This window comes from Anoplopoma fimbria, chromosome 3 (assembly GCF_027596085.1).
Source record: "Anoplopoma fimbria isolate UVic2021 breed Golden Eagle Sablefish chromosome 3, Afim_UVic_2022, whole genome shotgun sequence".
NCBI classification, from domain to species: Eukaryota; Metazoa; Chordata; class Actinopteri; order Perciformes; family Anoplopomatidae; genus Anoplopoma; species Anoplopoma fimbria.
In genome coordinates this window covers 24094782-24117362 of record NC_072451.1, presented here as the reverse complement: position 1 = coordinate 24117362, position 22581 = coordinate 24094782, and the positions used below count along the sequence as shown (strand labels likewise).

Sequence of the window (22581 nt, the reverse complement as noted above, 5' to 3'; positions counted from 1 at the left end):
AGTGTGTGTATCATGCCTGTGTGTATGTATCGGGGTCTGTGTTTACACGGCTGGACTACTGTAAGGTGATATGTGTTCATCACTCTGAAGCACAGAGCTTCAGCCTTAAGATGATGACAGGAGCTCAGAACAAAGATGGTGGTCCTCTTATCCCTCACCACAAACTAGGACTCATCCTGTTTGTGTGTGTGCGTGCGTGTGCGTGCGTGCGTGCGTGCGTGCGTGCGTGCGTGCGTGCGTGTGTGTGTGAAGGGGTCCAAGAAAATCCAGTTAGCTTCCCCTTGAATGGATCAGATATCCACGTCGGTATATTTTCATTTTTCTTTAAGGAATAGAAATGTTCTTTCTCTCATTGTGTGTGTGTGATGGTTTATATATAGGTTAGTGTGTGTGCCTGTGTGTAGATAGAAATGTTTTCCTGCTCATGCGAGAAGTGTTCTCAATTATTGCCTTAGTCAGAAGTGGAAACAGATGGTAGCAGATGACGGGAGACAAAGTAGCTCTGTCTTACCTACTTCCTCTCGTTTCCTCCTGCTCTCTCTCTCTCTCTCTCTCTCTCTCTCTCTCTCACACACACACACACACACACACACTCCTACCTCTTAAGCGGTAAATCACGCATTTACTTTAGAAAAACATGCTCACTCTATGCACACGTGCAGCATGGACAAAGACAGTCCTTCAGTCATCTTGACACAGTTCATCACTCATGTTCACCCAGACATGAAAACAGCACACGCAGGCTTAGCGTCAGTTTGCATCGAAACCACTGCTCATTGAACTCGGGCCCAGTTTTCCCATAAAGCAATCATAGGAATGAGATCTCCTTTGTCCATTGACTGGCGATGAAATGAGACGATCTCACAGCAGAGTTGTGCTGTTGTCGGGCCGGCCCTGTGCTGCTGAACGTCACTCTACCACTTTGATTTGAAATGTATGTTTAAGTTGAGGGGATTTCCTCATCACCTCAAACACTCCTCAAGCACTCACCTCTTCTATTTTCAACTCTCCTTTCCTTTCTCCCTATTCTCACCCATTTCTCCCCCTTCCACTCTTTCCTCGACTCCTCCTCCCCCTCTTTTTATAAAACCTTTCCCTGAATTCCCTCCCAGTAATTCACTATTTTCTCAGCTCCTACCTGCCTTCTTTCTTTCATCATCCCATTTCGTTCTTTGGCTCTCCACCTAAAATAAATTGTCATCTGTCAAATGTGGAAGTCCAATCAGAAATTTCATGTCAAATAAACATCCCTCTCTTTCATCTAGTAGACCCACTTTGCTTTTGCCCCCCCCCCCGCCTCTCTAAACCTCCTCTTTCTCATCTTCAGTGGGAGGAGATCAGTGTGATGGATGAGAGGAACACCCCAATGAGGACCTACCAGGTGTGCCGCGTCATGGAGGCCAACCAGAACAACTGGCTGAGGACGCGTCACATCAGCCGAGAGGGAGCGCAGCGGGTCCACATTGAGATCAAGTTCACCCTGAGGGACTGTAACAGCCTGCCCGGGGTCCCTGGTACCTGCAAGGAGGTCTGCATCCCTTCACACACACACACACACACACACACACACACACACACACACACACACACACACACACACACACACACACACACACACACACACACACACACACACACACACACACACACACACACACACATAATACACATGCAAGCTTTTGAACACACAAGCAGTATGGTGGCAGATATCAAATGTCATCGCATCTGGGTTGTTAGCATTTTAGCCCTACTTTTTGCATTTGTGCTGCTAATTTGTTCACTCTTGATGAGCAAGACATTGCATTTTGACAAGCTCCATAAGTCCTGTTGTGTCCAGTAGCTGTGTGCACTCTTTTGGAAGCAAGTACAAAAAAAAGACTCATTTCTGCTTTGGAGATCAATGGCATAGGAGTACGTTTATTTGGAATTTGGAGGCAGACATTGTTTGGAGTCTGGGTTTGTCTCAGAAAAATCCCTTATGCATTGATACAAAATATTCTCTGACTATGCAGTGCTCTCAGCCTTTTGGATAAAATTGAGTTGGCGTAATTAGTATTTCTTATATCCTTCACTTCTCACATGTAGAACTAATTTTGCAGAAACAAATTGTATTTGTCATGAAAATGGTTTCATCACAAATTGGAACAAATTCACCCTACAGAACACGCAATTGACACTTTGTTTAGTGTGCATAGCTAATCGACTAAATCAGCGAATTAACTTCAATAACACTTCTCTGCATTTTCAATTAAATCTGCCTGATCTCCATATTTTATCTGATACAATTATGCTGGATTGTTTGCTTTTGCTGCCTCTTTTTACTGCAGCAGAAAATCTAGACACTTGAGATAGCAAAAGAAACATTAAGTTATTAGAAGCAAGTAGGAGCAAAATGAAGCACTAGAAATGTACTTTTGTTCTAAGACTAGGTTGAAAATGTATTGCTTGATGCCAGTTTACATAATTACGTATCAAAATGGAAATAAATTCAGTGTTGGGGAAGTATTTGTGTCCCCACACTTCACAAAATATGGGATCATTTTATTATCACAGCATGGTTTAGTACATGTCAACATATATATGTTGATGTAAGGCCAGTCAAGAGGTGGTAGTTTTGTGTTTACTATAATTACTTGGTATAAAATAAATGCTTATTCCGCATATTATACTACATGGCACTGCAGAGCTCATTAAACACAAAAACCCAGGTGGAAGTTCACGTCGATGGTTGATAAATAGACAAAAGGAGGGAAAAGAATGACATGAGAGAATAGCTGCTGAATGAAACAGACGACGCTCTAGAGTCTTCTTTTGTGGCTCTTTGTATATTTTAACTTCCAATATATTTTACTGTTCCCCATTCTCTCATATCAGCCTGATATCACTGGTCCTCTGTATTCATTTCTCTCCACTTTGTCTGCCCTATGCACCCTCTTCACTCTCATTACATCTCCAGAATGAGTAGTGGAGATAACATGAGACTGAACAGAGCTGCACTTTCATGAAACTGCAGACAGTGTTGCTGACTGGCCATCGAGACAGATGGACTGCAGATTTGAAGAGAAGCAGCCGAATAGCTGGAGAGAGCTGTGGGAGCCTTGTTAAAATTTCACACTGGATGGACTTACTCCTATCGTCTGGTTTTACTGCGTGTTATTCTGTTTTGTCTGTTAAATTCAATTTATAGAGTTTGTAAGGTGATGCATGTTTCTCTTGCAGACATTCAACATGTACTACTACGAGTCAAACAATGCCAACCTGTGGTTCATCAAGGAAAGCCAGTATGTGAAGATCGATACAATTGCTGCAGATGAGAGTTTTACACAGGTATGGACGGACACACAAACGCACAAATAACATAAGCAAATAATCTCTTACATGTACTGTGTATATGGCATGTAAATATACACACTCAGGTATGCATTTTGTACATATTCCTGACATAAAATAGGGCATTAAAAAATACACAATAATGCAACAACTAAGTAAATATTTCCATCACAGTCACTAAAATGAAGGTGACCAGTTCTGACATCCGCCTAACGTTTGTTTTTTATCAGGATTTTTAATCTCTGTAAAACTTGACTCTCCCCTTTCCTTTTAAAGCAAAAAAAGAGTAACAAAAATGGATCTAATTGTTTCACATTGCATCTGTATGCTGGCCATATTTTCCACAGTGTTTTCTATAGTGATTTTAGCATTCAGCTCCCTCTGTTTGTATGTGGCCATCTGATTCTATCATAGAAGAGTTCAAATATGAGATACTGACCACTTGCCACAGAAATCCAAGTTTGAATGTGTGTTATATTTAAACTTCATCATCTTATCCCATTTGCTTGCCAAATAGACAGGGTTTTAAGGACGTAATTATTTCTGCCTTGCATTCCCTGAGTTTCAGGCAGCAGCAAAATACCCAAACAAAATGATTACTTTTGGACTGAAGAAAAAAATGCTGTGATTGAATTTGAATGATCCCATTTAAATTAACTAACACACGTTAAATGTTCTCCGTCCACAGGTGGACGTCGGCGACCGCGTCATGAAGCTGAACACAGAGGTGCGCGACATCAGCAATCTGAGTAAAAAGGGTTTCTACCTGGCCTTCCAGGACCTGGGCGCCTGCATCGCTCTGGTCTCAGTCAGGGTCTTCTACAAGAAGTGTCCCCTCACGGTGCTTAACTTGGCCCAGTTCCCCGACACAATAACGGGCGGAGACACGGCGCTGGTGGAGGTCCACGGTGTGTGCGTGAATGCCTCCGAGGAGTTTGAGGCGCCAAAGATGTACTGCAGTGCAGACGGAGGCTGGCTGGTTCCCATCGGGAGGTGTGTGTGCAAACCGGGCTTCGAGGAGAACAAGGACGTCTGCCAGCGTAAGTGGGGTTTTTGAGTGTGTGTGGGATGTATTTGTAAGTTTATGTGTGTGCCCGTATATCTCTGTACGCACAGGTCTCATGAAGGATGGCCTTCTGATACAGAAGCTACTTGAGTGGAGTGACAAGAGAGATTCCTCAACAGCTTAAAAAAGTGCCAACATTTTAATGAAACACAGCAATCATATCAATCTGCCCTCCAAGAGGTTAATATGTGATGTGTAAATATTAACAACCGTCTGTGTGCACTTGTGTCTTTGCCGAATGAGTATGTGCAGAATCATTTCAGCACTTTTTGCATGTGTGTGTGTCAGCGTGAATGTCCTCGCTCTGAGTGACTTCTATACAGCTTCTGACGTTGTGAAGACATGTCTTGCAGAGAACAGAGTACTGTAGGAGTTGTTTTAAGGCATCTCCTCTTTTTTTAGTGTGTCTGTCAGAGGTGAATATCTCATTTTCCCCGCAGACTAGGGGAGCGTGTTACAAGTGCGCGCGTGCATGTGTGTGTCTGTGTGTGGAAGTGCTTATTGATGTGTGTTTGTGTTGTAGGAGGGGAAAAGGTGTGCCTTAGGAGGCAGATTATTGAATCGTAAAAACTCCACAGATGGTGCGTGCAGTCTGTGTGCATTTGTATGTGTGTACATACTGAGTGTGCATGAATTTGAGAATGCAAGCTGCATTAGATTTGCGCCGTCACCTGTCCCCACGGGCTCGCCTCCCCGAAAAAAGAAAAATGGAATCATAGATATTCATCACTGAAAACTTGGAAATTGGTGCACACAATGCAATTTCAGTTGTTTGGGAGAAGCAGCCGCCAAGACGCCCAGAAAACTTGGCAGTTGGGCCTTAGAGACAAGTGAATAAGAACAGAAGCTGTTCTCTGGAGCTCGCAGACTGGTAATGTGCACAGATTGTGGCAGACCTCTGGCTGCATCTCAATCGTGAAAATGCTTAGCTGCGTGTCTGTCTTGTATAAGTGACACGCTGTGGTTGTTTGACAGGTGATTGCACTGACATGATTTCACTACCTACAGCGTGTTCGTCTATTTCACATTTCCCGTACTGCAACTTTATTTAAAATCAGTCTGACGCAGAGGGGCGGTTGATCCATGAGCTCATCAGTCTGCTGCCAAGTGTTATCACTCCGTAGAGAATAAATAGAGCAAGGTAAGCATGATTAACAAGCTAGATTTAACTCAATAACCGCATGTGTATGTGTGTCAGTGAATGTGCGCTATAGTCGTGTCCTGATTCCCTTGAGTCCCTTTGGCAGTCTGAGGTCAGAGGACAGGAAAATATATGTGTCCCTTGTCAAATAAGTTATGGTCAATACAGATGTGCATGCGTGTGTTTGTTTCTGGAGGCAGAACAGGTGTCCGCTGTCTGCAACACTGGAGAGTAAGCCAGGTTTTTCGTTTCAGCTCATTTCAAGGCATATTTTTGTGGCGTAGCGATTATTCTGGAAACAATCAAATAGCATTTTCCAACAGATTTTAATTCCTTCATGGTGAATTGAAACCTCTCCGCCGCAGGGTTGTCTGCTCCACCTACTCAGTGTTAGGAAAATTGTTTTTTGTGGAATCTCTGGCGGGATTTACATAGCAATGAAATTTCCTCCTCATACTGCGGGAGAAATTGCTGTCCCACGTATGGCAGTCTAACACATCTCATGTTTGTTTGCGGCTTCAGAGATAATACTAAAAAGAACACCTTGGAAAACCAGCTGTCTTTTTATCAATATGGCATTTATGCCGATGCTGTGTTGCCCGTGAGTGTCTGTATTCTGATATTGTTCCCTTCTCTCGTCAAAATTTCACTTAGCCCGCCTAATGTAACTGCATCTCTTATCAGCCTGCTTTTAACAAAGACATGGGAGGACACAGAGAAGTGCAACAACCCAGTGCGTTGCGCTTTAATGTGTCCCCGAGAGAACGGGGGGGCCAGGCTTTTAAAACAGTCCTCCCCGAGCTCGGCGTCGGCTCCAAACAAAAGGTTCCTGCCCTGACACAGTCTGTAGGTCCTCCATAGGGAAAACACACTCCGCTAATGCATTTAAATCAGCTTCTCTCGTTTGCCGTCACACAAAGAGAGGACCGGGTGAGAGCTGGGGAAAGGTCTGAGGGGGCATTTGTAATTATCGTCACCGTGCAGGTGAACAAGCCTTTTAATGGAAACCTTGCATTAGATTTCTCTTGTTCTTTTTGTGTGCGGTTTATTTTACCTTTTAGCTGCTCTGATGCTCATTGTTTTCATGCTTTAATATTCTGTGTGAATCTTCTTGCATTGTTTTGGCCTCTCTAGTCTCCTCTTTGTGTCCCTGTGTTACACTCCCTGTCTCCCCCTGGCTCCCATTCTTTCTCTCTCTCTCTGTCTTTCTGTGTCCCTGTCTCTCTCCCTCTCTCGGTGTGAGGCGCTAATGGAATCATTACTTGCCTCTCTGTGTTAGACAAACACCAGACACCTCCAATTACAGCCCTTTTTTTCTCAATCTCGGGCTCTCTCCCTTCCTCTCTGCTATTTCCTAACCTTGCTCTGGTGTCTGTTTCTATAATGGGACTGTTTTAGTCCACCTCTCTTTATCACACAAGCCCCCCATTTTGCTCCTCACCCATCCTTTGTGATACTGTCTTCCTTTTTTCACCTCATCATTTTTCTTTCTGTCTTCCTCCTCCTCGCAGTCCTCATCTCCTCTGTCTTCACTCGTTAAACATTTATAGATCACGGGTTCATCTTTCTCTTTTTCTATTTTCTCGCCCCATGCTTGCTTCTCCTTCCCTAAAGCGAGGCTCAAAGTGTGTTTAAATGTGTGTGAATGTTTTGTTGTTGTCAATGTTGGACACATGGAAGTGATTAGATCTGGTGAATTGTTTCATGCTGCTCAGGAAAGCCACTTTTACTCCAGTACAAACAGCACAAGAACTAACTGAATATGAAAGAGGAAATAATGTGATTCATGGGAAATATTACATTACATTACATTACAGTCATTTAGCAGACGCTTTTATCCAAAGCGACTTACAGGAAGTGTATTCAACATAGGTATTCAAGAGAACTACTAGTCACCAGAAGTCATAAGTGCATCTCCTTTCTTAAACAAGCATCTTAAAGCATAAACCAGAGCAAAAGTATAGTGCAGAGGCAAAACTAGAAAACAATAATTGCAACAGACTAATACGAATATAATAAGTGCTACAAACTAATACGAATAGGATAAATGCAATAAACTAATACGAATACAATAAGTGCAACAAACTAATACGAATGCAATAAGTGCTACGAGGAAGGTTATGGTCTAGCAAGCAACAACAAGCTACCAGCGTGTGATGGAAACTATCATGAATCTTGACAGGGATGAAGTTATCATAATACATGTGATTATGATATACTAATATTTGATAATCTCACTCAAAATCCAATTAAGTTCATTCCTCAGTCAGTCTTTCAAAAACAGGTCACAAATATATAGCTTCATTTTTCTTAAAGGTTTAGTAATTGGGATGTACCATTTATTTAAATTTCCAGAAATAAACTGTGTAATTTGGTACTGATTAAAGGGGGAATAGCGACAATGTTGTGACTCAGTAGACACAAGTTTTTTATTATAGTTTTAAGTAAATGTATTTGAAAGAACTGCTTGAATCCCAATGGCTCAAAAAATGCAATACCAAGTGAATACTAATGATTGTCAGTTTATTCTCTCTATTGAATTAATTGCTTGCCTGTAAGACACACAGTAAGCCACATTAACACTCATACATGATGGCTTACCTGCTGAACAAAGATTAAAAGATTAGAAGGTTACAATGGAGAAATAATGGGAATTAACTTATGATAAGTAAAATATGTAAAATAAAGTAAAAACGCTTTATTTTTAGCAAAGAGGAGTGCATTTGTTTGGGGCTTCAGCACCGGTTTGATGCACATTTGAGGCTCTTATGAGTGTTTAACCCAGCAGGACTGGTACGTGGGAGTGACGTTAAACTGGGCCTGTGTTTATTGTAATGGAGGACAAATGGCAACCAGTGCAGCAGTAGAACTCATTGATGTGTTTCTGATGGACGACAATAACGCTCTATAACAAAGAGGAATACACTTTATCAGCCTTTTCTACACAAACAATACATTTGAATGAGATCAATACATTGTTGGAACACTTGGTCTTTTCATGAATTCGTTGACAGTAAAATAGAGTTTATCACCAGCCCTGTCCTTTAACGTTTAACATTGCAGTTGAAATACTTGATTGATATCTTTTGGGTTTTTTTATTCACCTTTTGGTTTTCTGGCTCTGCTGCTCCATCACATGATATCACATTAATTTGCTTTGTCACCAGTGGAGTTACATAATCTATCTATCTATCTCTCTCTCTCTCTTCTCTCTTTCTATCTCTGTCTCTCACACTCTTATTCTTTCAACACATACTCCCTCTCTCTCTTTCTCCCTCTCTCTCTGCCACATACAGTTGCTCACCCTCGTCTACCCCATGCAGAGGCCTCTGTCAGTGCAGCCCACGTCCCCCGCCTCGTTCGCCCTCCTGCTTTCCTTTCTCTCTGTGTCTCAGTCTCTTGTGCATTCTGTCTCTGTTCTCCCTCTCTGTTTCTGTCTACCACTGTTTCCTCTACCCCCCCCTTCATTTCCACCTCGTACACCCTTGCCCTCTCCTGCTGTCTCTCTGTCTCACAGCTGGTAGGGAATGTAGTGAATTCTCCTCTCGAACCTCTCCTGCCTTAAGCCCTAGAGGAACATGCTGAAGGGTAGGAGTGTGTATGTGTGTGCAGCTGTGACTAGACGTGTGTTTGAGTGTGTGTGTGTGTGTGTGTCCTGTCCTTCTCCGTGTGTCTGACAGCACCAATTACTGCCTCAGATGCCTGGGAGATGGAGGAGACGGAGTGGAGAAGGACAGACACCTGTCACCTCGACACAAGTTCTCTTGCTCTCATCCCCGCTCTCTCTCTCTCTCTCTCTCTTTCTCAGCGGGCAAAAGTAATATAGGTCAGCATGACATGTCTGTCTGTCCGTCGGCTATACCTGTCTGTCTGACGGTCTCCTTTTTCCCTTCTGGTTCATGTATCTGTTTGATGCTGCCAAAATCAAGCCAGAATTTAGTTTACAAGAAGAACTGTTCAAAGTCACACCACACTTGTTATACTGATTCCACTTAGCTCGCCTGCTGTTCTTTTCAATTCCTAAATTGGAACAAAACCTAAGTGAGAAATCACTGAGGAACAAATCCAAGCGACTTTCTACCAAATGGTAATTGCCTTGTCAGCTATGTGTTCATTTGGAATGCTGTGGATGCAGACACACAGGGTTTTTGGACTGGAAAAGAAAAGAAGATTGATGTAAATGTGGAGCCGTTTTTGTGGTATTTGCAAAGTATATTTTCACAGTCTCATAATTATTTAAAGAATACCATTTTCTGATCTTTTTACTTAAGAATGAATAACAATTATATTTTGTGCTCTTCTTATTTGTAACTATTATGGCTAATTAGATGATAAGGTGTTTACTTAAGCAGGCATGTACTGTAGGAGTCGGTGTAGAACAGGGCGTCAGTGCAGTCTTTGACCTCGAGTTAGAGTCAGGAATGTTGCCTGGTTATTCTTTTTTTAAGTGAAAATAGATCCGCCAATATGGACGCAGCAGTAGTAAAATGAGTTTGACACTCCTGACTTAGAATAAAGGCTGGAAACGAGGAAACAGCTTGCCTGGCTCGATACAACGGTAGCAAAGTCTGCCTATCCATCTCCTCTAAAGCTCACCAATTAACACGTTGTATCTCGGAACCTGTGAAAAATAATTTGGCAGGTTTGGCATCACAGGGCCTCTTCAGAGATCAAAACCAAAATCCGTGCTCACTAACTGTATGCGGCAACTTCCTGCAAGAGACGCAACATAGAAGAGTCGGCCGGATGAAAGAACAGATTGTCTCTAAAAAAATAGCTCCAAAGTTGAACTTTTCCTTGAAGGCAGATTCATGTAAACGATTAAAGCCTGGAAAGCACCACACCGCTTAAGCACTTACACACTGTAAACCCTATTTAACCACAGCTATGAGATCATAACTATTGGGAGGGATAACTTAGTTCTGCACAATGTCATTCTCAGTAGAAGTAAAACTGTAGTTTGATATTTTTGGAAAGCATTGCTTTAAACTGTGGTGGGGGAATTTGACTTTCTGTCTGCACAGTGACGCGAAGCAATGAAAGGCCCGCTGCTCCATCCGTTGAGTCGATCAGACCCGGCCCTGACCCGAGAGCAGCATGAAAGGATTTACATTTTTACAAGTGTTTGTTTGTTCTCAGAGCGACAATCTTCTATCTGTACAGATAAGACAAAGTCATATGATACGTGTGCTGTAAGGGCTCGGTCAAGATCTGCACTCATATGCATATAATGAAAGAAAGAGTATGACCATGCACACACTCACACACACACACACACACACACACACACACACACACACACACACACACACACACACACACACACACACACACACACACACACACACACACACATATATACACAATGGACTTTTACATTTTACATCTCATAAGAGGATTGCAGTCTCTGTTCATAATGAAAGGTTTGAGCTGGGAACAGATGTAGGAAAAGCCTAATCTTTGCACCTGTGAAAGAGATTTAACTCACTTACAGAGAGGTCTGTGTGCGTGTGTGTAGGTGTGTGTGTTTTGAAAGCTCAGTAGGGAATCTGCCTTTCTTTATTGCCTCTCCAACACAGAGCTTGATCTCTGCCTCTATCCTTACAAAAGTGTGTGTGTGTGTGTGTGTGTGTGTGTGTGTGTGTGTGTGTGTGTGTGTGTGTGTGTGTGTGTGTGTCGTGAATATGTGTGTGGACAGTGTGAGTGTGGTCGGTAAAGTGAGCATTTTTATGTTGATCACATACAGACTTTTGAAGGTCAAGTGCTCCCTCTTGCATGTAGTATGTTCAACACACACACACACACACACACACACACACACACACACACACACACACACACACACACACACACACACACACACACACACACACCCTCTCGTTTCTTTGCTCTTCTCTTGGTGGCAGCTTAGGGAGCTCGAGAGCAGTAAGGTGTGGGTAGGATGAGAGTGGGCGGCTAACAGAAGGATTAAGACAGCAAGTCAAGAGATTTTTTTGTGTGTACAGTCCAAGTAATGTGTGTATGCAGTGTGTGTGTATGTATGCTGCAGGCATTAGTGCATTAAGCTGCCGAAGTGTCAGGCAGCAGGGCGTTATTACTATCCAGATGTTCTTAAAGGACAAATGGATATACGGGACAAGTAGGCCAGCCATGAGTCCTTTTACCGGTCTGTGGGAGTGTGTGTCTTCCTGCTGCTCTTCCGTCTACCTGCCTTCACTTTTCATTTATTTGGATAAAGACCGCCACCTTTTACTATATTACGCCTTTATCTCTTCTCTCCCACATGTCCCTCCTAAAACTCCTAAAAATCCCTTTTCCCCCATCCCTTTTTCTTATCTCCCCTCTTTTGTGTTTGAATAAATGACAAAATCACAAAGGCTTAGGCGCTCGCTATATCCTCTACCCACCATAGTCCCCGTCTAACATACCCACACAGCGCTGACCCAGATAATGTCTATTCACACAGTTCCTCCTAGCACAGCTCCTCTTTCGCCATGGCGGATCTCTTGCCAGACATGAGCTGAGTTGCCAAAAGCCACCTAAGTACCAGGACGCATTTGCCCTGCTGAAGTTTTAGCCACAACGACAAACCCAAGGACACTAAGGTGGCTTTTTGCGAGACAGGACCTCGTAAAGCTCAGCTGAGTCGGATGCTGTGGGTTCAACTCTGTGAGCAAAGCCTTAGAGAAAAAGAGGAAAAGAAGGCCAACGGTTAATGCGTGTTTCAACTCCTCATGTCCTTATATAGCACTATTCCCAACAGACGGAGGCAGAGAGAGAGAGCTGTAGACGGGAGAACGTCCCTCCATTGGGTACAGTTGCCATTAATTGGATGCGTTCCATTAGCTATTGAGTTCCAGTTAGGGATAAACATGTGTGCACTCATGGGAAAGTCCATAATTTTTACATTTCTATAGTGTTGAATCAGTGTTGAGTCTGCTCCACTTAAGATCTAAAGGTTTGGAGAAAGGTGCATGTGTGTGTGCGAGAGAAAGCAGAGGAGGCATTAAGGCAGCCAGCCGGTCTGCTCGAGAGGAAACACAGGAACAGGAAGACAGCCATTGACCCCTTCCCCTTATCCCCCCCCTTCCTCCCTCTCTTTCTAGTTCATGGATGGCTTCCAGATGTACGATCAGCCCGTCAGACTGATTGGGTCTGGGTAGCACAGGCGTTATTGCTCCAAACACGAAGTACAGATGTAGCCACGGTCCAAGTCCAATTTGTTTCTGCTTTCTTTTTTTTTTTTACAGACAAGACGAACCATTCAGAAAAGTTACTCAGGACACGATGACAGATCAGATTATGTTTCATTTTTAAATTGTCCATTTAGAGCAGCTGCTGCATTATAAAAGGTGGCTACAGGCTAAAACTGACACCTTGTATTGGTGGCTAAATACACCTGCAGGCTAGAGTCTTCTGTTCCTTTGTCAGTTATAACTAAATAAATTATAAAAATGTGTAAGTTTTAGGAAATAATGCACACATAACACACCTCAGGCAAACATATAACCTCGGTTTTGTGAGTTTTATATAAAGCTAAAAGTAAACGAGCCCAATAAATGCAGCATAAATCATGATCAGACACTACGATCTCCTCTCTCAAATTGCAACCCTGCTTTATTCAGCGCCACGTTGAAAAGGCATCATCGAGGTCTGTGAGCGTCATTACCTCTCAAGGCTGCTTCATAAACCAGATCTGCCTATAGACCTAATTGTTTTGCCGATATTTATTTGTTAGATGAAAAGCTCCTGCTGCCCTGAACTGCCCAGATTTCTTTATTGAGAGCTCAAAAGGGACACGCAGCAGCAATTTTTCCAAAAGGGGGACTCTTTTGTATGTGACACCCTTGACTTTTCTGCAGGATGCAGAATGGGCAATGGGGTTTCAAGTATGTGGATAAGGGGGCAGTATTATTTATGGAGTGCTTTATTTGTACCATTAAGGTAATACTGGGAGGTGGGATACGGCACTTAGGGTCACACAAATACAGAAATAGATAGGTAGTCACTGTAACGTCACCCATTTGTCTGTGGACTGCAGTTTTGAGCCTTTGAGTTTGGCATTTTGGCCGTCGCCATCTTGGTTTGGCCGAAGATGAAGTCTCTGTGATCTTTTGTCGCTTTTATGGGAATAAAAGATTTCCCTGCTATCGTCAATGTGCTGAGAGTGTGTCTAAATAAGTCGTCCAGAGCCCACCCACATATTAAGGACAGATGGGATATGGCCTCCCACTTGATAGGTACATCTGCATAAAAGTGTGTGTGTGTGTGTGTGTGTGTGTGTGTGTGTGTGTGTGTGTGTGTGTGACTGACACAGAGAAAAAGGCACGGGGCTCTTCTTTCCTCCTCCGCCTGAGAGAATGAATTATTGAGAGTGATGAACTGAAAATAACGCGGGTGAGGAAAGGAGGTGCACAGCTCCTCCTACACACACTGACGGTCACGGGGCTGGCCGATGAGGGCACGTTTACTGCCGCGGCGTGTGTGTGTGTGTCTGAGAATACCTTGGAAGATATGATGTGTGTTTGTGTGTTAATGCTCTGTAGGTTGGGTGTTTTTATGGAAGGTGTTAAACTACATGTGTGCCTGGGGAGAGAGAACATGTGTGGTTATAGCGAAGGTTTTAATCTGTGTATTTAAAGCTGTGTGTGTGTGTGTGTGTGTGTGTGTGTGTGTGTGTGTGTGTGTGTGTGTGTGTGTGTGTGTGTGTGTGTGTGTGTCGTAGTTTTATGTGTTTACTGGTCTGCCTGGCTATGTTTAAAAGGGAAAGGTGAATCTTTGTGTTCCTCCGGCCTTTTATCTTGATAGCCAAAGAGACAGACAGAAGAATAAGTTATTCAGACTGTGAACCAAACTCCCAGCAGACTCCTTCTATAAATCTGTCATGCTCTCTCTCTCTCTCTCTCTCTTCTTCTTCTTCTTCTCTTCTTCTCTCTCTGTTTTTCTGTCCCTCGTCCATGATCCCATTCACACAGAACTGCACCTGGAATCTATTTAATCTGATTTTACACTGCAGGATAATCACCCCAGCCCAAAATTAGTGAGCCATCAGCTGGGGCTACCACTGTGTGTGTGGACGTGTGTTTGCTTTAATTGAACTGAAATTGAGCTCGCTCTCTTTCCCCTTCGTTTTTTTTTTTTTTTTTGGAGGGGTTTGTGTATGTGTGTGTGTGTGTGTGTGTGTGTGTGTGTGTGTGTGTGTGTGTGTGTGTGTGTGTGTGTGTGTGTGTGTGTGTGTGTGTGTGTGTGTGTGTGTGTGTGTGTGTGCCTGTCAGCGAGAGAGTAAATATTTGTGCAGGAGCTCTGGAGAAGGTCAGGGTCAACGTATGACAGACAGCCCACTGGGAAATAAGACACACAAAAGCAAAGGCAGACTCCCACACACACACACACACACACACACACACACACACACACACACACACACACAAGAATAAAATAGAGATGGCCAGAAAGGGAGAGAGAAAGACCGAAGGACAGAGGCAGAAAAATAGAAATAGACAGACAGGATGGCAAGGCAGGGAGATGGATGGAGGGAGAGCGAAACAGAGGAAAGACGGTGATGAATGGAATGAGGAAGAGGCAGAGCTTCATCCCGTGGTTCCTCTTGGGCGCTCTCAGTAATTGGCTGATGTCCAGAGGACAGACAGTAGATCAGAAGGAAGCCTGAGTGTACTCATGTGCTTCATGTACTGGACATCACAAACCATTTCATATCCGGTCCGACCGTGTGTGTGTGGGGGGGGGGGACAGAGAAGTCATAAGATGCTATAAACGCAGTACGGGTCTGTCCTGAGGCGTCAATCAGAGAGGCCTATGTCTTCTGTCTGGACATGGCTCATATCTCATGCTCGCTCTGCGAACATGTGATCTTGCCTCGTCTTTCCATAACAAAAGTCTGGGAAAAGTAATTGCTGCTATACAACACACTGCTTGCTTTGGGAATACAGTTTTTAAGACATTTTTAGAATTTGTTGTCTCTTTTAGTGACGACCTGAGGTAGAATTGGGATAAATAGATGTCAATACGGTTAAGTAGTCACACTCGTACTACTCATGTTTGATAATATAATAGACTGGGTCTGTGTTTCTACCAGTTGATCATTTCCCGACGCACACGGGCGGCTGTGGCGTAGTGGAGAGCAAGGTAGTTCTCCAATCAGAGGGTCGGTGGTTCGATACCCGGCTTCGGCAGTCAATGTGTCCTTGGGCAAGACACTTAACCCCAAGTTGCTCCTGAAGGCTTGCCATCGGTGTGGACTGGATGATGAATGTTAGTTAGAGTCTGATGGTGGCACCTTGCATGGTAGCCTGTCATCAGTGTGTGAATGGGTGAATGATATGTAACATACTACTGACTGTAAGTCGCTTTGGATAAAAGCGTCTGCTAAATGACTGTAATGTAATGTAACACCACACACAAAAAATAATATAATAATTAAAGCGCCATTATTGAAATTCTTCTGATTGAAATGAATATGTGGGACACTTTTCTCACAACCAATTCAAACCTCTACCTATATGAACCCTTAAATACCACATGATCTGACGTACAGTCAGATCACCACTTTTAAATTGTGTTTACTCATAAATAGTCTAGAAGGCTATTTTAACACCTGCTCTATGTTTGGATTTTTCTCTCTCCATGATAAACATCAAAGGCTGTCTGCACACATTTTAATTAAACATTTTTAAGACGTAATTTACTCTCATTATACAGTTAAATGCTTTTCCTTTTTTCAGGCACCAGTATGCCCCGTTCCTTATCTGAAATAAATGTTTTTTACAGATCCTTTTCCTTCCTGTCAGTAATACAATTCAGATGTGGAAATATTAAATCACTAAATTTTATTTTGTTGACAGTTTCTCATTACATGGCCTGATAATTGGGTTAACCTGGAACAGCAGTTACTGTTGCTAATTGGCAACATTGTTAATTTCTTATACCCATAAGTATTTTATAGTTGTTAAAATAACTGCTTGATTGTTCAATGCATGTTTTATCAAGCTTATCTAAAAAAGCAAAAAAGAGTTTCTACTTGTCTTGTCTTTAGAGCTGCTGATATTACAATGATGTCTCTTAGTATTACACAAAATAATCCATATTTAAATGTTTATGTTTGTGTATTTTGTCAGTGATTTTGTGGTTTGTCGTCAGTATTTTATGGTGAGATTATACTGTGAGAGGTCAGATGGTTTTAGAATCCCTGAGGTTACATGACTACAATGAACCCACTGTTTTCAAAACATTTCTGTGGTGGTGATGATGCCACTAAGAGAAAAATGCACCACAACAAAAACAAAACTTAAAGGCAACGAAAGGCTGTAATGCAGTTGAGTGTAATTGTTCATACACAGTCAATAATGTGAGGTAATTCATGTTTAATGAGTCAATATTATGATGAGAATTGATAAGACTGGACAGAAAGAAAGAATGAAAGAAAGAAACGTTTAGCCAGCAGATGAAATGTCAAAACAGGCAAACGGATTCCAACGGATTTCATAGGATTAGTAGTTACGGTGAATATTATGGTGTTAAAGTTTGTCATGAACTCCAATTAGGGATTAGAGGTTCACAGCAGGGGGCTGGACTCGGATGCTCACATCTCTATTCCACACAAACCTCCTCATCTCCTCATTGCCACACACACTTATGTACTTTGCACTGCTCTCTACTCTACAAACAGACCCACATACCACACACATAAACACACACACAGCGCATCTTCTTTTGCAGCTTTTAAAAGGAGTACCATTAAGCGTATAATGGTTTCTTCAAACCTGAATGTGTATAGTTATTTTTAACTTTTGTTAATGTTTGTTGAGCATGAAAACATGTCAATTCGACCACAAGCACGTTTAAAGGGAATGTACACATGAGCACAAAACACACACAAACACTCGTACAGATGCGACCCCGGTGGCTGTAAAGGATGTCAGGTTCAATCTCGTCAGATTTCTCCACTGACACTTGATGTATCAATTTTTAAGTAGCTGGCTCCAACTAAGGCCTGTTTAGCCTACACACACACACACACACACACACACACACACACACACACACACACACACACACACACACACACACACACACACACACACACACACACACACACACACACACACACACACACACACAGGCTGCTCTGTGCCCCAGGAGCTGTGGCACTCGAGGGGTTCTAGAAGGGTTCCATCTTGAAAGCCTGTTGCCATGGACCATTATGGAGCTCATCTCCCATGGGCCAGCGAGCTTTACACTGGCCCATGGGAGATGAACCACCAACTATGAATCCCCATTGAAAGAACACACACACACACACACACACACACACACACACACACACACACACACACACACACACACACACACACACACACACACACACACACACACACACTATACCCCCAGGTTTCTCCTCTGTCCGCCCTTTATGGAAAAGCCGGCGAGGAGCCAATGTTTGACTTGACCCAAGTGCGACAGAAAGCAAGAGAGCGAAGCAATTAACAGTTAAACTAGAAAAAAAAAAGTTGAAAGGGAAGTGGAGGGAAGGAAATGGCTCTCAACTAGGCAGAGGCAGTGTTTGTTTCAGAAAAGTGCTGCTGATGTGATTCTGCGTACGTAAAGAGCCGCCTGCTTGAATGTAATTAGACTGGAATGACTTTTCCTACAAGATATCGGGTTTGTGTTTCTGTGCGTGCACTTGAGTGTGAATCTGTTCAGCCTTTCCAAAACGAACTGAATACATTTCCTGAACTCTGTCGGTACAGTCAGCAGCTGCCATGTCATTCACACGAGCAACTATTCACACATAAATGCAGCTAAAGACGTCTGATGCCAGAAAGAGTCATTTCTCACAGCATTTTTAACCATAGTGTATAAAACACTCAGCTCCACACATACATGACCCCTTAACAGTATAATTTAAATGAACTGTTACGTGTGTGTGTGTGTGTGTGTGTGTGTGTGTGTGTGTGTGTGTGTGTGTGTGTGTGTGTGTGTGTGTGTGTGTGTGTGTGTGTGTGTGTGTGTGTGTGTGTGTGTGTAAGACACTTGGTACACCTCCCAGTGCAGTTTATTTTGGCTTCCTTTTCTGTGGACACTTGTTGTAATGTACAGATCACATTCATTTTTTATTTATTTTATTTATTTAGATGATTTATTCTTTTAAGTTATTTATCAAGCCAAAATTCCAAGCATTCACAGGTCACAGCCTCTGAGCTGTGAGGATGTGCTCATCTCTAAATACATTTTGGTTTTGAAACGTTGGTCAAATAAAACAAGCAAAAACAGTATTATCAGATTGTTCTGTCTTTGTTTGCCCATTTGGGGGCAGCTGGAGGTTCTTGTCACCTGATGAATGCAAGTCAAATATTTACTCTCCTTTGACCTCTGATTTGCTCTCCAACAACTGCTGAGGCAAATATTTGTCTATTTAGAGGCTAAATGCAGCGCTATGTTCAGAGGCCAGCCGCTCAGTCCGTCCGTCTGCTGTTGGTGCTGGGCAGGTAGCATACAGTCGCTTTTATTAACCACTGCCTGCTGCAGCTGGATACATAGTGGATGTGTGGTGAAAGTGAACCAACGCTGTAAGTAGAGAGCCAAAAACCCAAACAATGAGTTAAGAGATGCTAAGAAGATTTCTAGAACTGAGGGGGACCGCACAGTTGGATGATAATTCCCTGTGGGTTCATCCCTACTGTATGGAAGCCATTTACATTACACAGAGTCATTTTACCCATTGCTAAAATACATTTATTGGGGAGTGAAGATTTTTAAAGACATATCCCTGTGGTTTGGGGAACTGTAATACGCTTATTTTACTAGTTTCTGTCATTTCACAATCAATTACAGAAAAATAAACAGTAGTTGCAGCACTAAAAAGAGTAGAAAAGAATACAGTGGAATAAAAATAAATCTCAATCAGCTCTTACTGTGTTGTGGTTGCTGTTCCCTTCTCAATCAGCGCGTGGTGACTGAGGGTGTGTCTTGAGTAGCAGTACTATATCATATCTAAGAGCTATCGATTGGCATAAATACACTATGTCTCTCTGGTGACCGGATGAATATTTAATAAGACACTGGATCTGAGGCCACTCTTTGTCTTTAGAAGAAACAGACACACACACAAACACACACACCCTATATATTGTACAGCATTGTCAACTGTTACCTTGAAGATTATGCAAATTTGGAGTTAGCTCATCTTTCTACGACATAGTTTTTGTGACTAAACTTTTTTGGTGCTTCTGTGTGTCTGCCTCGTGTGTGAGTGCATGTTTATGTGAGCGCGGTCTCACTGCCTCAGCCTCCTTGTCCCTTTTTTCATATCTACGGTAAATCATTAATCATAAGGGAACCAAGTCAAGTAACACATTTCCCATGGGGCACACACAGGGAGTAGCTTGAGAAAAAAAGAGCCAAGAAAAGTGGGAGAGGAAAAAGGGGGCTGTGAGAGAGAGAGAGAGAGAAAAGGAGTGAGAACATGGTGGTAAAGCAGAGCAGAAAACAGAAGGAAGGAGAAGGGAAGCTCCACTGGAAGCAGCCAAGTCGCCATTCTTGCACAAAGTTTTTGATCAGGCAGCTGTTTTCGGACGCCAGGCCTGGCACGGGGCGCCCTGTCTGTCCTCTAGCGCCCGGGTCCTTTTGTGCCTCTGTGGCTGGCCGGCGCCCGGAGCCAGGACTCTCCGGATGAAACTCCCCGGAGAAAAGCTGCTTTTCCACCCTGCTCCTGCAGCTCAGCCAACAGGAACACACACACACACACACACAAACACGGGCACTAGCACAGCACATAGGCACCCATTACCTTGGAAGCTGACAGGAAGGAGGAAAGAGAGCAGAAACCCTTTGAGAATAACCACTCCCTTTCCATTGCTTTATTTCTTTCTTTCTCTCTCTTTTGCACCTACACACACACACACAAACACACATCCCTTTTCCAGTGTTCTCTCGGGTCTTTTGGGGATTGTGCTAGTGGACTTTGCTCCCCTATGATGAATGATTTGCCTAAAAATACTGTCTGCATGCGAGCGAGCGAGCACAAATGTCCAGGTGGAAGAACTTACCTCCACAGTGAGAAAACACACTACTTTTAGGCCACTTTTCCGTTGCTCTATGCAGCAGGTTAACCACGACGTAGAACTTAAAGTGTGTGTGTACCTGTGATCGTGTGTGTGTGTGTGTGTGTGTGTTGCAGTTATAATTTACAGCCTTTCTGGGACGAGTGACGTGTAGCTTGATTAAATCCATGACCTTCACCGCCAGCACAAGCAATCAGCTGCGAGCACACACAATCACGCACACGGCGCATACTTAACACCTTCTCGCACACAAGCGTCCAGCGCACGAACATGCAATCAGCACCTGGCGGATTCTGTCGCATCATTGATCCAACCTATTCACACACACACACACACACACACACACACACACACACACACACACACACACACACACACACACACACACACACACACACACACACACACACACACACACAAGGCATCTATAGAGTTGCATTTGAGACACCCTCATCTTTCTTACACAGGGTTTTGTACACTGTAATACTATTTACCGCCGTGGCAGAAAGGGCTCGCGAAGATGGGAATACCAGGGCCTATGAATGTATAAATAAATAAATGCGTAATTTATATTCAGATTACCAAAGGGAAAGTCAGGAATTCCATTTTTACTGCCTTGGATGCAAAAGGGAAATCATTCAAGTCCCCAATCTATTTCAGCGGACTGCTCCTGGTGAGCGGAAGCACGGTTTTCCCTCCACAGTTTTATGACTTCACATAATGACTAATATGCAGCCCGCCGACACAGCCGTAGCAATAGTCATATTATGTTATTGTGACTATTGCTGTGACTGCGGCTGTGTATTTTTGTTCCCCCGGTTGCCTGAAGATCTAAAGCTTATATAACAGGAATGACAGTTGTTGTGCTGTTGCACTGTGTTATAGTACTGTACGGCCCCGTGGTTATACAGGCCTTCAGCCTGATGTGAAAGGATCTCTCGTCGACCTAATGTCACAATATATTAAATCAAACGTTGTTTTCTTTTTTTTTCGCCAAGGGTGCTGCACGGCACATCGTATGACCTATCGGTATATGTAGAACCTTTGTGGTAGCATGACTCCTCATGCCGTTTGGCGCTTTTGTACATTTTCTACTTTTTTTTTATTATTTTGGCATTATTGTATCAGTTATAATAACACTGTACTCACCAAGTTGATATCTGGGAAAAGTCAGACTGTACAAGCGACATCAGTACAGGTTGTAAACCAGCCAACGTTTGAGCTGGATTATTATTATTAAAACGAATTAATTTAGAGGAAAAACTGAAAATGAATGGACCTGAAAGCACATTGATGTTTAAAACTAATAATTTCACAATTGGCCGTCTTCAAAAATCAAGTTTGGCTACAGGTTTGTTTAAAACGCCTCTGATCATCTGACTGTATAGTTGTGGCCTCATGATTGTTTTTTAGCAATGTTGCTAAACAGCTCAGAAATTACTTTGGTGAGAATAATGTCATAGTGACTGACAGAATCGATTAAGAGAAATATGACCCAAGTTGTAGTAAACTGGAATTATCTTATAAAAGCATTTCTGGCACAACTTTATGGACTTCAGTGGGTGCATGAAAATGTCTTAAAGGGTCAAAACAGCACAGCCTCTAACCCTGTGTTTATCTCTCTTCTCGTTCCAGCATGCAGACCCGGTACCTACAAAGCTTCAGCCACAGACGCCTACTGCACCAAATGTCCTCCTCACAGCTCGTCCCCGCAGGAACAAGCCATCGAGTGCGTTTGCGAGAAAGGTTTCTATCGTGCTGAGACAGACCCACGCTCCATGGCCTGCACACGTGAGTGAGACAAACGCTGGCAAAAAAAATCACACAGTCATAAAATTAGAAGCTAATTTCATACCATGTTTTATATTCAGTGCTTTCACTGTAGTCAAATATTTGCATTTGGCTGTGTACATTTGTATGCTATAAAATGTCATTGTAGTAACAATGATTAGATTACATTTTAT

At 42.9% G+C, this 22581-nt stretch overlaps 1 protein-coding gene across 4 annotated transcripts in view; it reads left to right on the top strand.

Annotated features, from left to right (window-relative positions):
- The window catches only part of epha4b (eph receptor A4b), a 64757-nt gene that overhangs the window by 4533 nt on the left and 37643 nt on the right, over nt 1–22581 (top strand). For all 4 annotated transcript variants that reach the window (XM_054596824.1, XM_054596827.1, XM_054596825.1 and 1 more), the window contains exons 2-5: nt 1328–1528; nt 3220–3327; nt 4019–4370; nt 22253–22408. In XM_054596824.1, the coding sequence (XP_054452799.1) occupies nt 1328–1528; nt 3220–3327; nt 4019–4370; nt 22253–22408 (817 nt within the window). The remainder of the gene's footprint in view (nt 1–1327; nt 1529–3219; nt 3328–4018; nt 4371–22252; nt 22409–22581) is intronic.